The 15188-nt window shown below is 34.6% G+C and overlaps 1 protein-coding gene across 12 annotated transcripts in view; it reads right to left on the reverse strand.

The window, feature by feature from the left end:
• Positions 1 to 15188, reverse strand: part of DMD (dystrophin) — a 745980-nt gene that overhangs the window by 162759 nt on the left and 568033 nt on the right. For all 12 annotated transcript variants that reach the window (XM_061349397.1, XM_061349396.1, XM_061349395.1 and 9 more), the window contains one exon: positions 384 to 530. In XM_061349397.1, the coding sequence (XP_061205381.1) occupies positions 384 to 530 (147 nt within the window). The remainder of the gene's footprint in view (positions 1 to 383; positions 531 to 15188) is intronic.

Here is a 15188-nt window from a genome sequence, read left to right on the forward strand (position 1 = left end):
AGCACAAGGTAACACAAAGTAATCTAAATTGAAGTGATATACATGTAGGGAAAAGAAAAAAAAATCCAAAGAACTTGTAAATGTTTCAGAATTTATAACAATATTAAAAGGTACATAATTATTCTTTTAATTGTATGAGAATTTTGACTGTATGAAAATCTGGGTCACCCGATTTCTACTTGATAAATTATTTGGAAGCATATGAAAATGCACCATTAGCTTTGGATCCTATTTTCTCACAGGAACACAGTTACTGAAAGGCTGCTTCCTCTTTCATTCCTTAGTATTCTTTTGGTGCTGTTCCACAGGGAGAAAAACAAGCACACAGAAAAAAAAATATATACTTAAATGCAGCATAAAGAAAAAAGTCATAGGATATGTACCTGTAGCACCTTCCACCTTGTGTTCAGGTCTTCCACACAGCTGAGGTTGTACTGAGAGAGTTGAATATCAGAGGGAGTGAACCGGTGAGCGAGCTCATTGACATGATGCACTTTTTCTTTGAGCGGTACGATTTCTGCTCGATAAACCTGTGTGAATTAAATATAAATAAAGATAAGAACTGACTTCAAAAACTATTGGCTCTGCTACCAGCTGATTTGTAATGTAAAGGTACTCCATGTCAAGCTGAAAGGAAGGAGTGTAATGGTCACGATGCAGTTAACAGTCTTTTTATAAAACTTCATATAGACTTCAGGTCTGAAGGGTAAGGCCCAGTATTTCAGAAGATGATATAAACTTGGAACCTTCCTAGCAACTTTCAGCCAGTTAAGCCAAATCTCTAACCAGCACATCTACTGGGATGTGCACTGCAGAGCATGCTTCTCTCTTGCCTCATCCTTTATGTGTGCGAAGCATGTGCTCTTTGGGATGGACAGGCAAAATAAGCACTGCTTAACACATGAAACCTAAGGAAGACTGTTCTCAAATACAGCAAATGGAGAGAGAAGCAATGATAAAACTTTTACAGACCTAACTAAGGCCATGATCAATGTAAAAAAAAACAAAACAAAACAAAAAAACTTTCTGCTATGAATTCCAAACTGGCCTACATGACTCATTTCAGAAAAAAGGAAATAATATATCTTGCAAGATAACCTTTAAAACTATGCATAAGAGCAGTCTAGCTAAAAATTTCAGTAATGTATGTAGAAACACAAATTGCTAGTTACAAGTTTCTTGGTTTTAAAAGCAACGACCTGATGATGATGTTTCCATGATTCGTCCGAGTAAATTCAGATAAATTCAGGGCACCATGACTCTATCTAAAAGAGGAATCTCTATGCAGATCTTTCACTGTTCCATATCTATCCTTTCTTAGGAGACATTTATGAATCTTTAATGTGACAAAATATGTCAAAATGTAACAATGAGCCACTTCTAAGAGACAAATTCTGTCATTTCAAGGAGCACTTTTTATTGCCATATGATGTCTGCACACAAAGGCATGGTAATTTACTTGCTATATTAGTCTTTCTTTCTGACTCCTTTCTCTCAGCATTTTTAATACAGACCACATGTGGTCTGCATCACATTTTATATCATCAAGTAATCATTCCATCAACATGTGATGCAAAAAAGGTCAGAAAAATCTCATCCAGGATCTCAGTGTAAGAGTAAATAAGATGAAGACATTCATAGACATTAGAATGCCATGAACTGCTCTTCAGGTAAACATGATTGAAAACTTGTTCCTCAAATGCCTTACAAAACCAGACTTGACTTCTCCTAATTATATTAAATTACCCCAGAACATAAGGAGTTAGACTGATTTAGGTGGGACTCGTACAGTGAGTAACTCTTAACAATAAAGCGATAAAACACACCATCAGAAGGGATCTGCATTTTTAAAACCAGAAAATAATGCAAGTGACACAATGTGAGAGAAGAGACATACATCAAGTTCATGACATAACACTTGACTTCTCTATTTCACTAGTTTTATACCACTGAAAGAACTGATTTGCACTGTAGAGTAGAGCAAGCTCTGCAATACATATAAAAGAGCTCACAATCTTGGTTTTATTGCAGTTATACATGTGTTTACCCTGATCTTTTCTGTTAGCAACTGAGTTGAGAGAAGAAAAAACATGTATTAAATTCTTTTTTCTAGTAAGTTAAAGGCCTCAAAGGCTGAAGATATATATACATTGTGTGAACACTTCACTTGTCAACAGTTATTTTATTGTCTTTTTACCTGTGATCTATTATTTTTAGTGGCCAAGATCCTTGGCCATGACTCTGTAGCTTATATTTGAATGGTCACCTCGGCTCCTCTAGTGTTGCTTGGTTTCCAAGATCAGAGAACACCTCTCAGCTAGTGTTACCAGTCCCCATCTTGTATATAAATATAAGTATACACGTGTATATATTTACCTATAATACTATACTATATAATAAAAAAGTAAATGAAAATCAAAAATCATACATGTATATATAAAAAATAAAAACCACTGCAGATTAATGGATGCAAATATCAGTTCCCACACTACAATGCACTTACTTCAATGCAGTTTCTTCATTAAGCCACGTTAATTTTCTATTTATTTGAATGTCAATAGGATGAAGCTTTGATTTAAATCGTCATTGCTGAGGCAAAGCACACAGGGCTAAGCTTATAAAACTCTTGTTTGTAAACATATATTTAAATATCTGTCTGATTTCAAACCAACTATTTGCATCTGCGATGTTGACTTGAAAGTAGTGGTCTCGCTTGAAGACTGACATAAAGAATGAGGTAAATCACACAATCATACCTAAATTAAGGTGAAGCAGAAAACCCTTCATAATTTGTGTAGAGATAGTTTTTTTTGTTTACAGTAAGTGAAATTTGATTTGAATTTTTTTTAAGTGTTCAAACAAGTTTAATAAACAGCAATAATTTCTGTATCTTCTACAGTACTTACCATCTGCAGAAGCAGAATTTCTACTGGATTGTGATTTTCACAAGTATGTGCATTTTACAGAAACATATTTTTAATAATCAGGTTGTGTAGTAAATGACTGATTCATTTTTTTCTATTTTTTTTTTCTTTTCCATAAAAAATACTGTGCATCACAATTTTATATCAGAAAAATGTATTGAATTAACCTGTTGGAAATTTAAAAACAAATATACATGGCGAGTAGTGTACCACTACCACAAGGAGATATATTTGAACCAATTAAATTGCTCAGGGTGTAAATGACTTCTCAGTGTGAACAGCGATAGGAGAAACAGTGCCAAATTATCTTCATTATAACTGTCCTTACGCAAGGCACAATTTCACTGGTATGTGATACTGCAGGTGGTAGATTGGATTTTAAATGATCCTTACAGTCCTGTTAGAAAATACTTTGAAATGCCTTGGAAAATTAGCAAGAACTGCAGACCGCACATACCACAGCCACCTTAACCAGCTAAATGTTAAGTCTAGAACATACAGGGGTCATAATCAGTCAGACAAAAAGCTCATCTCACCCTGCCCGTTTCTGATGGCAGCCAACGCGACCTCTTAAGGAAGAAAGTAAGTGAAAGCATCAGCTTCACTGTTCCTTGCTGTACTCTTCCAGCTCAGCACTTTGGGTATCAGAGATTCTGGATCCAGAAGCTGTGTTTCTAGGTCAATAAGATCTTGATGAATTTGTGTTCTATTAAATTATCTACTTGAGTTTTTTTTAATTAACATAGCATTTTATAATCCAGCACACCCTGCAGTAAACTCAGTATACAGGTTGAAGAGCCACCTCTTTCTTTTTCTTTTTTTTTTTTAACATATCACTTGAGACCTTCCCTAATTCTTACCTCATGAGAGACAGTGATAAACCATTTGTGATGGACTTACTTCCTTTATGCTGTTGCAGATTCTACAAACTCTCCATCATATTTTTTCCGTCTTCCACGAAAAGGAAGAAGGAAAGATACAAAGACCAAAATATATTTGACTAAATGTGGATATGAGGTATTTACGTCTAAGCAAGTTGTTATATGGTCCCTTTATATTCACTAGCTGATCAAAACCACGAGTTGAACATAAGGTTTTACTACGCGATAACATGAATCACATTCTGAATTGCAACAAGAGAAATAAGCAGATTTTCATTGACTGTACTGGGAGCCTAGGCAACTAGCTCACATGTAGACAGCTACCTGGCAGATGTGAAATTACACAAGACAAACTCCACTCCTACTCCATTTATTCTGTCCCTGTATATCTTTTATATAATTTGCTATAATCTTTTTTTAGATTGGGGATACAAAACACTGCCTACAATATACAGGATATGGGTACAACAGGAATTTACACCACAGCATAATGATACTTTCTGCTTTTTCAGTAATTCCTACCATTTCATTTGGCCTTTTAACAGTCCTGAAAATTGATGTGATATTTTCAGAGATCATTTCATGAGTGCTAAAGAAGTGTTTAAAATGGCTAAGGAGACCTCATTACCATGCACATAAAGTTGGGATGGCTTCTTCCATATGCTTTGATTGAGACTTATCAGCACTCAATTTCATCTCCTATCACTTTGCTGTCAGTAACTACTGTGAGGTTTTTCTAAAGCTGTTTGCAACCTGTTCGCACCTTAAAGCACTTTGAATAGGCTTGTATCATCAAGAAGTGCATTATTAATTTTTCTTTCCAGCTTATTTATGTACATGCTGGACAGAGTAGACCTGCTGGAGCAGTTATCTCCCTTGCTGGAAAAACTGACCCTTTTGTATTCCATCTTTTACAGGAAATAACCAGATAATTGGTTATTTATCCACATGAAGGCCTTCACTGTTGCCCCACAGGAACTTGGCTTCCTTGCATGAAGACCTTCTTAAAATCATTGTGGAATGCCAAATAGCCTATACCTTGTTATCGATATGCTCATGTTTCCTTCAAGGCATACTAGGAGATGTAAGGCACACCCACTTTTACTAAAACTATGTTGTTGTCCCTTCTACAGTATATTCGTCCCCAGATTTCCTGGTCTGCAGGTCCACAAACATGACTAGATAAACTATTAAAAAACTATCACTGCATTTTCCTATTACATTCCTTATAAAAAAATCTGAAACAAGAAAATAATGTTAACAGTTACAGCTATTTTATTCTTCCATTAGAACCCTTGACCCAGTATTCATCTGATTCTGGTGATTTGGTGCTCTTAGGCATGACAATTTGTTCTCTGTATTTTTTGCTTCACATAGTTTTCCCTATTTTTTTTCTTTGGCCACCCCACCTTTCTAGGTCTTCTAAGACTCCATTTTGACAGTATGGATTTGTTTTCAGTTTCCAGTGCAGTGCCTCCATGCTGTTTTCACATGCTTCATGAATCTTTTGGTTCACTTTCAGCAGGCTTGCTCATTTGTGTGTAGCTTCCTTCCTGAAAACTGAACAGTGCTGTGGCGGATTTTTGGGTTATTTTTTGTCCCTGCAGTGATGCTGACCTTTAGTTCATAATGATCGCTATTACGATAGCAATGTTTTGAACTTACACTGTTCAATACCAAGCCAGATCTCTTCCTTACTGATTACCCTCTGGCATTACATATTTTCTATTTAGGGCTGGAACTTCAAATCCAAAAGGTTTTTAGGTTACTGTAATTGCAGATTGGTTTTTTACATATTTTGGAAAGTACGAGCTAAGCCCTCTCCTCCTCCTTTCTCCAATTCCCCTTCCCTCCAATTATTTGCAGGTCCTTTTTCTGCATATTTTCCATTAAATTTGCTTGTTCTTCAGCTCTCTTATTCCAAGGTAATAAAAGCCACCACACAGCTTTCACCTCTTCCCAGAATACTGACTCTACTAATGAAAATTTGATGATTTGTTTAAATACGATTAAAGTTTTTTAAGATGTCCTTCCTCCCACATTTCTCATGCCATACTGGTGGGTTTTTTTCATTTCTTCCTTTTATTTAGTGATACCTAACACATAGAAGAGCATTGACTTCCTCTTTGGAAGGCTGCCCAATGTTCAGAAGAAGGATAAAATAAAAATAAGGGTCTACGTCTTTAAAGATTCACCAAAGGGAGATGGCTTTTAACAATGTCATGAAAAAGCTATGGGTTTTTTTAGGATTCATAAAACAGTTCCATGAAATCTGAAAAGAAATTCATAATTCATTTGAGAGGAAGAGTAAATAAATACTAAATAAGATTATTTCATTAACAAAGAAACTGTATCCCATCAGGACTTACGTATGTCCAGAATTATGAGCATGAAAACTCCATCCTCTTATATGTTCCACCATGTATTTTTCCGTCTCTTAATATGAAGCAGATTTCAAGAAAAGGCCAACTGTGCCTACAAAGAAAGTCTGTTCCCCTGGTCTATGAGTGGCATTTATAAAGGGTTGTGGCCTCATGCCAGTTTGGCATTTTGTGGAAGAATTCCTTTGTATAGAAAAGTATCCTGCTAGCACAGGTCTGTGTTAAACCTCAGTTCTCACAACCAGTGAAAGAGACAGAATAGGACATCCAGCACCATGATGAAAATACATCATGGCTTAGGGAGAAGAGCTCTCTTGTGCCAGATGAATTTATGTCGTGGAGGATTTTTTTATCAGAAGCAGCTGCAGCTAAATTAGAGCAGGATCCATTTGCATAGTGAGGTGAATAGTAAGGCTGCCTTACACCTGATTCGCAGCAGGTTCCCAGTGCTGATGCTTCTCTACCTCAGTTCCCTTAGTTTCAAAGTGGACAAGCGTTTATGGGCCAGAGTATATCTCCAGGTTTTATATTTAAAACCACGCAAGGTGGAACAAACTAGTATATTCTACCCAGGATAGTTTAACAGCAGCGGTCTTTTTCACTCAAAATGAGTCCATTTCTTCTATGATGGTTTTAGTGTATTCTGATTCAGATTTCATTGGAACCTGAGATTGTCAGCTGCTACCTCAATATGCTACACTTAGCTTCCTTTTAAACTCATACTGTATTTTTATTTGATTCTAGTGCTCCTGGGGACAGGCAGTGTTGGAACAAAATGGATTTCAGCTGATTTGATTTTCCATCCTATATATTTTTATAAAGTCAGAAATGACCAAGCAAGAATGCACTTGAGTAGAATATAGATCCTCTTCTAGGGTAAAAATAGTTCAAATAGAAGATATGAGGGAAGAAAGATAATCAAATGCCCTCTAAGCCCTATCACATTCTGAATTCTTCAGTTCTGAATCTGATAAATCATTGCATTTTTCAAAAGTTATTTCTTGTGTTTTGGAAAACTAACTCTGTATTTCCTTTAAGATAAGGGTATCTAAAGTTGAATAGAACAAATGAAGAACTGACTAATGCCAGGTATTAATTTTTTTTTCTTTTCTGAACTTTCAAGGGAAAAAGCTATGATTTGTAGCAATGTTATAACAAGAAAAAAAATATTTAATTATTAGGGTGTCTTATGTTATGAACAGAAGCACACAAATAAATGCATGTATCTTGAAGCACTTATCAATTTGTTACTACGAATTCTTGACATGATTTTTTTAAACTCATCTGCACTTTCATGGTTCCTGAAAAGGGAGATACAACCTTGGCATTTATTCTGAAATTGCATTCTCCTCCACAGAGGTGAAAAAGTAACTGAGCAAATTTAGCTTGTAATTCACTCTATTAGAACAACTATAACCATGACATGGCAGAGCCCATCAATGCTAAGTGTTCATAAACAGTTCTGTACCAATTTTTCCACAAAATTAAAGTCAGTTACTCAGTTACTTTGCAACCAAGAAGCCAATCTGGCAATCAAGAGATGAAGTACCTAGGAGCTGTAAATAACTTGAAATATTTCAAAGTGTAATCTGAATGTCTAACACACACTACATGAAGGACAAAGAATATAGAAGGAAATTTTTACAAAGGAAATTTTTCCCTGAGTATGGTTTCATTCAGCATTTTTAAAGCTAAAAAGTCACTTGAAAAGATATACATGCACCTGTTTTTAAACCGTTAATAACACATCATTTATCTCTATTAGTTAACTTGCAAACAATGCGTATTAGATATCCACAAATGTAAAATATTGAATAACCTATGTACCTTACCAAAAGGCAAGTACATAGGTGCACAGGTACACTTTCAGGTAGCAGAGACTCACAGTAATTCTTCTTGTCCTCAGCAAATAGTTAGTACAATGTAAATCTCTATTGTGTTGTAAACTAGCATGATATTTTAAAGGCAAATGTAGTATGTCGCTGACAAAAAAGGAAAGCAGTTTTAACCAGAAACAACAGCTGTGTCATGATATTAGAAAACAACTCAAGCTTCCAGACATCAGTAGGCAGACTCTGTAGCTCAGGAGGAAAAATACAGGTTCTTTGCATGGCCATACATAAACTTAGCTTAGACACTACTAAGACACAGGTTGTATTCTGACACTCAACCAACATTAAAAAAATTTAGACAAGAAGCATCAGAAACTCCTGCTGCTTTTTCTAACAAAAAGCATATGCAGATCTTTATATTACTTTAAAATTAAATCTTAATTTTCTCGTCTCCCAACATGAAGGATCAAGTTTACTTACAATATGCCAACACGTCTTTAAATTTACCTTGCAAATATTTCATAATGTTTAACCTCATATAGTTGATAATTGATACCTGTAGCAAGGGGAACAAAGGTTTTCATAGAGTTTAAGGCTGAGAGGAGTTATTACAGTCCATCCAGTCTCTAACCTCCAGAAGAAAGCAGATTGACTGTTCAAGTGTTTTGCTGAAAGCTGTTTTTTCAATTCTTGAATTAATATTGTAATTCCCATCTTCACCTTTTCTCCGCTACTACAGAATGTGTGGGGAGTGAGCATGTCTGAAAATCCAAATCAAAATGTTGAGGTGGAAATCTAGAGCTTTTACGTCTAATAAGACCATCCTTCAACAATGTCAGACAAGGGAATTTAGTTCTAACAGTAGATTTTAGTAGAACATAACCAAGAACAATTTACTTTTTAAGCTTATTTAGGAGGAAAGAATACAAAAATAAAATGCTGAAAAGGAGACAGTTAAATAAAAACTTAAAAATGAAACAGGTGTAGGGTTTTTATGGCAATGTCAGACACAGACTGGGAGATGCATGAGGAGCAGCACTCCCCTTCACAGGCATTCAGGCTGAAACCCGTCTGGGTGGCAGACTGTCCTGCTATGTTTTGAGGGAGAGCAAGCTCTGGGAAATGAGTAGCTGTGGCTCCTGCTGAAACCAATGATAATTGTCATTCTTAATACTCTCAGTAATCGAACACAGCTAAAACAAAATAATTTGCAGGCAAAAGCTAAAGAGAATAAAAATACTTTGAGTGGCATTGCTATCTGGACAAATTAGTTTCACTGATTCAACTGCCCTATTTGTAAATTGAGGATAATATTCCATCTATTGCAGTTTCACAAAGAAGATGACTAACTCATACTATTTGGAACATAAGGAGCACTATAAAAGTGCCGAGTAGCATTTATAAGGTTTTATTAAGGGTTAACTTGGACAGAAAATATGAAATAAAACTCTATTAGGCTTTAAACATATAAAGATTAAAATGAGAAAAGTACAGCACCATGGGTTGGTGATATATATCCCAGGCAATCTAACATTCATTTTATTCCCTAAATAATTACTGTGTAGCAGCATATGAGCTTGATAAATTGATTTTATTTTGCTCATTGATTTGCTGATGTCATAGTAACATCATTACAGAATCTGCACACTAGTTACAACAACAGGACTTGGAGAGCCAATGTTTTAAGAAAATATTTCATTAGAAACAGAATACCGGCAGATTTCTTCCCATGGAAAAAAACTGCATCTTTGCAGAAAGTAGACAACACTAAAATTCATTTCTAACACTCCTCCCTTTTCCCTACTCTTGTGTCTCATTGAACATAAATGTCTCTGGTTTTGTATTCACTGCTGGTATGTCCTTTCCCATTGTGTAAAAATGTTTCAATAGCAAACTATATATAGCAGATCAGATTTCTGATATAAATACTCCTTGAATATACTTTTGCTTCCTTTAGCCACCCACCTCCCTGAGCCACAGTCATTTAGGAAAGCCTGAATAAAATGGTCCCATAGTAAAAAGAAAAGTGTTACTTGCATTGTATTTTATTTTTTTTTTCCCTTGGATAAATATTTACATTTCCAGGTTATTAGAAAAAGAAGAACAGAATCACAGCAATTCAAGAGCATCTTTGGTTTAATGTCACTTGTCTGGGTATGTTAATACTTGATCATCAGATTAATATCTATATGTACTGTGTTTATATGGTCAAACTTGAAACAAAAAGCCATGTTAAATGATTGAGTCCCTGCAATAACCATGCCGCTTAGGTACTTAAACATTATTGTTTGATTCTCCTTCTAAAAGCTCATGTCCCATTCTTATTTCTGGCAAATTGAAAAAGAGCAATCCTTAAAAAAATTCTGGTCTGACCTCAATTCTGAACTTCAGAGGCACAAAATGACAGACAAGTCTTTACACATGTATTAGTCAGTCTCCTCAGCAGGCTATCGGAAACCAAGATCAGAGATTCAATACTTAAAAAGTCAAATTCTGTCTGCAAATGTGCATTTGAACTCCCACTGAAAGCAGCAGGGTGAGTTCATACAAGTGAAAATTTGGTTCTAAATGAAATCTGTTGATCTAATAATAGCATGTTCTACCAAAATGTGTTCTAGGAGAAAAAGATTTCCACTTTTTACTTGTCACCTTTTTTTTTTCCTTCTTTAGGATTCTGTCATTTTTCCGCATTTACTGTCAGGGAAAAGTTAACAGTATTATTTAGCCCAAAGTTCCTTAATCAAAGACGAAATAGTTAACCTGTACATTAACAATTCTGTTAAAACAGTTAGTACAAATCTGGTGCAAATTGGGGAAATCTGGTGCAGCTCTTTCGCAAGTGGTGGTTCTTTCGCAAAGTGGTCTGCAAGAGGCTGGTTCTCACACCAGCTGTTATGATTCAAAAAAAGTTAATTAAATAATACGTATTTGTTGTTTGTTCTTTGTTAGCAGAGGAACATTAATGTTTCTGTAATGTTTTGGTTATGCTACTGTTTTCCAATAAGTAGCATGGTAAAAGACAGTCCTAATTTTAAAAGACTAAGATTTCACCTCTCTGCCTGCTCATAATTTTCTTATTATTCCTATGTAAAAAAGATTTTGTACTCTCCCTTAATATGGGTAGTTTAACATAGACAAAACTCCTGTGTAATCTACATTCCATAAAACATTCACAATAATGAAAGCAGTAGCATCTAAATATCATAAGTGTATAGCTTGTTGCAAAAAAGCAGTCAGCATAAGGAATGATGGCTTGCTTAAAATGGACTTAGATATGGGCTATTGACATAGTTATAGCTATAACAAATTCTCAAAACTTATGTGACTCATTACATAGCAACAAAGTAACACAGATGAGACTTTTAGATTAAATTTGTATCAGTTGCAAATACATGACTATTACATATTAAATAACCACTTGTGAGTGTATTTCTTTTCATGTGAGAAAATAAATTGATTCATACACTGTTAAAATGAGATTAAGAGACCACAGGACACAACTGAGTAGCTTTCATCTCCTGCAAGCTAAGAAGCATAGCAGAAATAGCTTCTGCTGGTACAACTACATGATGAAGCACTCCATGGTTTTTAACTTAATTTTGTATTTAAACCAAACCTTAGAAAATGAAACTTGCCCCCAGGAGTGACAACCAGACAGCCCTACTAAATTCTCTGCTGTATAAAGATGGTAAAGGTAAAAATAATATACCAGGTATAAAAAACAGCTAAAAAAAGTATACATAAAAAGTATTAAAAAAATAAAAAAGGTAAAACCAATATACCAGGTTACACAACTGGTCTTTGATGTTTTACAACAACCTGAAAGTTGACCCATTAACAACTTCAATAAACTTGAAATATTGCTTTCTTTCATCATAAAAAGCTACACAAAATTTTAAATTCACAAAACATATTATTTATAATAAGGGCATCTATAGGATGTCAAAGTGTTCCAGAGAATTTAAATAAGATTTTGGTTTATTTTAAAATAAAGTTTATTATGTTCTGATATACTTTACTGATGGTTTAGTTTACGTTAGCAATAAAACAGTCATACAGAGGTAATCTTTAATTTTCTCAGGGATGATTTTTTGGGTTTTGGAAAGCTAGCAAATGAATTAGGAGGAAATGGCTATTATGTGTGAATTAGTTTTTAAAAATCACAGAGTCTAGCACAGAACATATTAAATGACTTATTAAAGAAAATCGGACAATTCAGACTGATTATAGTCTTTGGTGGTGATAGCTGGCTTCAAATTAAATTTAAAAAATATGCGCATTTCGAAGTAGTCTAAGGAGAAATAATTATTGCATAACTATCACAGAATAACATACGTATGAAATGGTAAACTTGCGAAGCATTTGCAATGGTAATTACTTCAGTTGTAGTCTGAAGAAAACCTTAATACTTCCATCTCCTACACTGCAGGTGGTTTCCTATTCAGCTGTCAAACAATGGATGCTGTCATCTTTTAACTGTACAAATAATTTAAAAAATATTTAATCGAATCTTTGTTCACACTTAAAATTCTGTATATGGAATGCTTTTGGTGGGTTTAGATTTAAAATAATAGGAAGCACAGGTATTGTGGATGGTAATCCTTCTAAACCCTCAAAATACATCCAAGTCTGAGTACTGAAACTGCTGAAAACAATACTTTAGGGCCACATCTGTAGCTTTACCTGCTACAGACTGCTAAATAGAAATTTTCTCTTCAAATTTCTGTAGGCAGCAGAGAAACCAGTGAGTGTTGCTCATGGAAAAAAAAAAAAAGTAATTACACATGGTACAAATTTTAGGTAAAAAGGGGGCTTCAAATAATGTAGAAGATAATGTAGGATTTTGTAGTGGAACAAAAATAAGTTTGTTCAGAATACCAGGCAAGATAATTTACTTCCAAATAGCAGTGATTTGCTGTTGATATTAATTCTGACCCCTATTGTCTCTTTTTTTTTTTTTTTTTTTTAAGAAACAGATTGTAAATAAGGAGAATCTCAAAATTCACTGTGTAACATAATTTTATTTTACAGACTGGACTGCATGAGTTCTGACAGGTTAATTTAATGCATAGCTTAATTTTATGTTAGGAAAAAAGTAACAGGAGCATATGCGTCACAATACAATCTGACCCCTATTTGCTTCAACATGGATATAGCAATGCTATTGGCATCTAGCTGATTGGAAGTTCTGGTTATGCAATACATTGATCTTCCAGGTAATTATTTCTTGTATAGTTTCTATGAATTTATTTACAACTGATCTCTTACATGCCCACCGTATATCTCCATTGTGAGGAGGGAATGAATGTGGAGCATTGTCTTGGATTTAGGTACCATTCATTATTTTTCCCGTACGTGAACTTAGAAAAATCATTCTTTCCTCAGGAAATAGGAAATAGTCAGTTTCCTAAGTATTTAAAATAATTTTGGAAGATTTTTTTTTCTATGAATGGGATCACAAATTAGAAATTCAACAGATCGCTTTGCTCTCAGAATCTCCTTTGTAGAAAGCTGTCAGCACAGTTCCTTCCTAACAGCAATGTAAGAGTCTACTTTTCTCCAATACATCTTTTCAGCACAGCAGTAGCTGAACAGTACCAAAATGAAGTACAGAAGAATACATCAGGTTTTTGGTCTTTTTTTTTTTTCATTAAATGAACTGCATGTGTTCATTCATTCTCCAGTAATAAAGGTTGCTGATCTAGTATTAAAGTGTTTGCAATAATATGGTATTTTAACCTTTCCAAGTCTATTTCTTTTGTTTCTAAATGAACATATGAACACAACTGAAATTTAGCTAATTATCATAAGGGGTTGTCTCACTTTTTGTCTCATTTAAAGAAGAGATGACTAGGGACAAAAGAACTAAGTGCACAAAGCTAATTTGGAGTAGAGGATGAGCAGATCAGTTAATTTCTGATCTACACGTAATTACAAACTGTGTTCAGTTTGCAAATTAGATAGAAGTTTCAGCTTGACACTTTCCAGTGAACATTTGTCAGTGACATACAATTGGCTACAACTGTCAATAATGCAGAAAAAAGTCTGACATACATAGCATATAATTCAGACTGACATCTCAGAGAAAAAGGGTTACTCATGCAGTACTTGTGAATTACTGTCTTTTTTTTCCACGGTTTTGTAGAAAATAATTAGTAGAAATTGTATTAAAATTCTAAATAGGCTGTGAAAATAATTTAAAAGGACACTTACAGCCTTTGTGAATACACTTGTTACATTAAATACATTAAAATCAATAAGCTATAAACCAAAGGTCATATTCTTCCCACTGCTTTATTCATAACTGTAAAAGTGATCTGCAAGAGCAACAACCAGTTCTTAAGAAGCAAGGTTAAGATTTTGATGAAAACTGCTCAGAGGAAATACAAGACTCAAGCCACTAAATTCTGCTCTCTTGCTTACAGTTAATAATCATCACATAGAGTTGAGGTGCCCTCTATGACAATGAAGAACAAATCGTTCTATAACAGAATTGCATTAACTGAAAAAAGGACTGTGCAGTTCAGCTTTTATTTGGCAGGTGTTCTTGACATATGGGCTTCTATTTTGAACTAGGGAACCCATAGACACAACTGCTATTTTTATTTTTTATTATTTTTTTTTTATAGTGGTTAAAAAAATATCAGAAAGGACTTATATCTTCCGTGGACTCTAGAGGTTCTGCTGTTTATTTACAGTGCAGTGTATGATAAAAAACTGAAGTAGTCATATGTCACTAGTGGTATGGTAGAAGCATAACAAATTTACCTTTTAATTGAAACATTTGCAAAGGAAAAGTATATAACATTTAAGTGAATCAATTACTAAGAACAATAAGATAACAGTAGCAACCATGTGTTAAATCACCTTATACAGGCCAAATAACAGATGAAAAACATCTAAAATCTGCAGAACTGAGTGATTCTCCCTGTCTTTAGCATTACAAGGTAAGTTTTAAAATTGCACATGAGAAATTACACAACAGCTTTTAACCCATTGTCCATTCTCATATGCATACATCACTTTGGGAGACTGCTGCAGTTTTGGAGCTAAGGACTGGTCCTCTAGAATGGAAAAGGTTACTAGGATGTAGGAGGAGTAATTCAGTGCTGAGCAGGTTAGAGTTTTCGTCCCACTCCCTCCACTTGTCCATTTACCAATCTCTTTTGC

Source organism: Neopsephotus bourkii, unplaced genomic scaffold, assembly GCF_033783945.1.
Source record: "Neopsephotus bourkii isolate Nb327-2 ecotype Australia unplaced genomic scaffold, CSIRO-AGI_Nbou_v1 NB_414, whole genome shotgun sequence".
Taxonomy (NCBI): Eukaryota; Metazoa; Chordata; class Aves; order Psittaciformes; family Psittacidae; genus Neopsephotus; species Neopsephotus bourkii.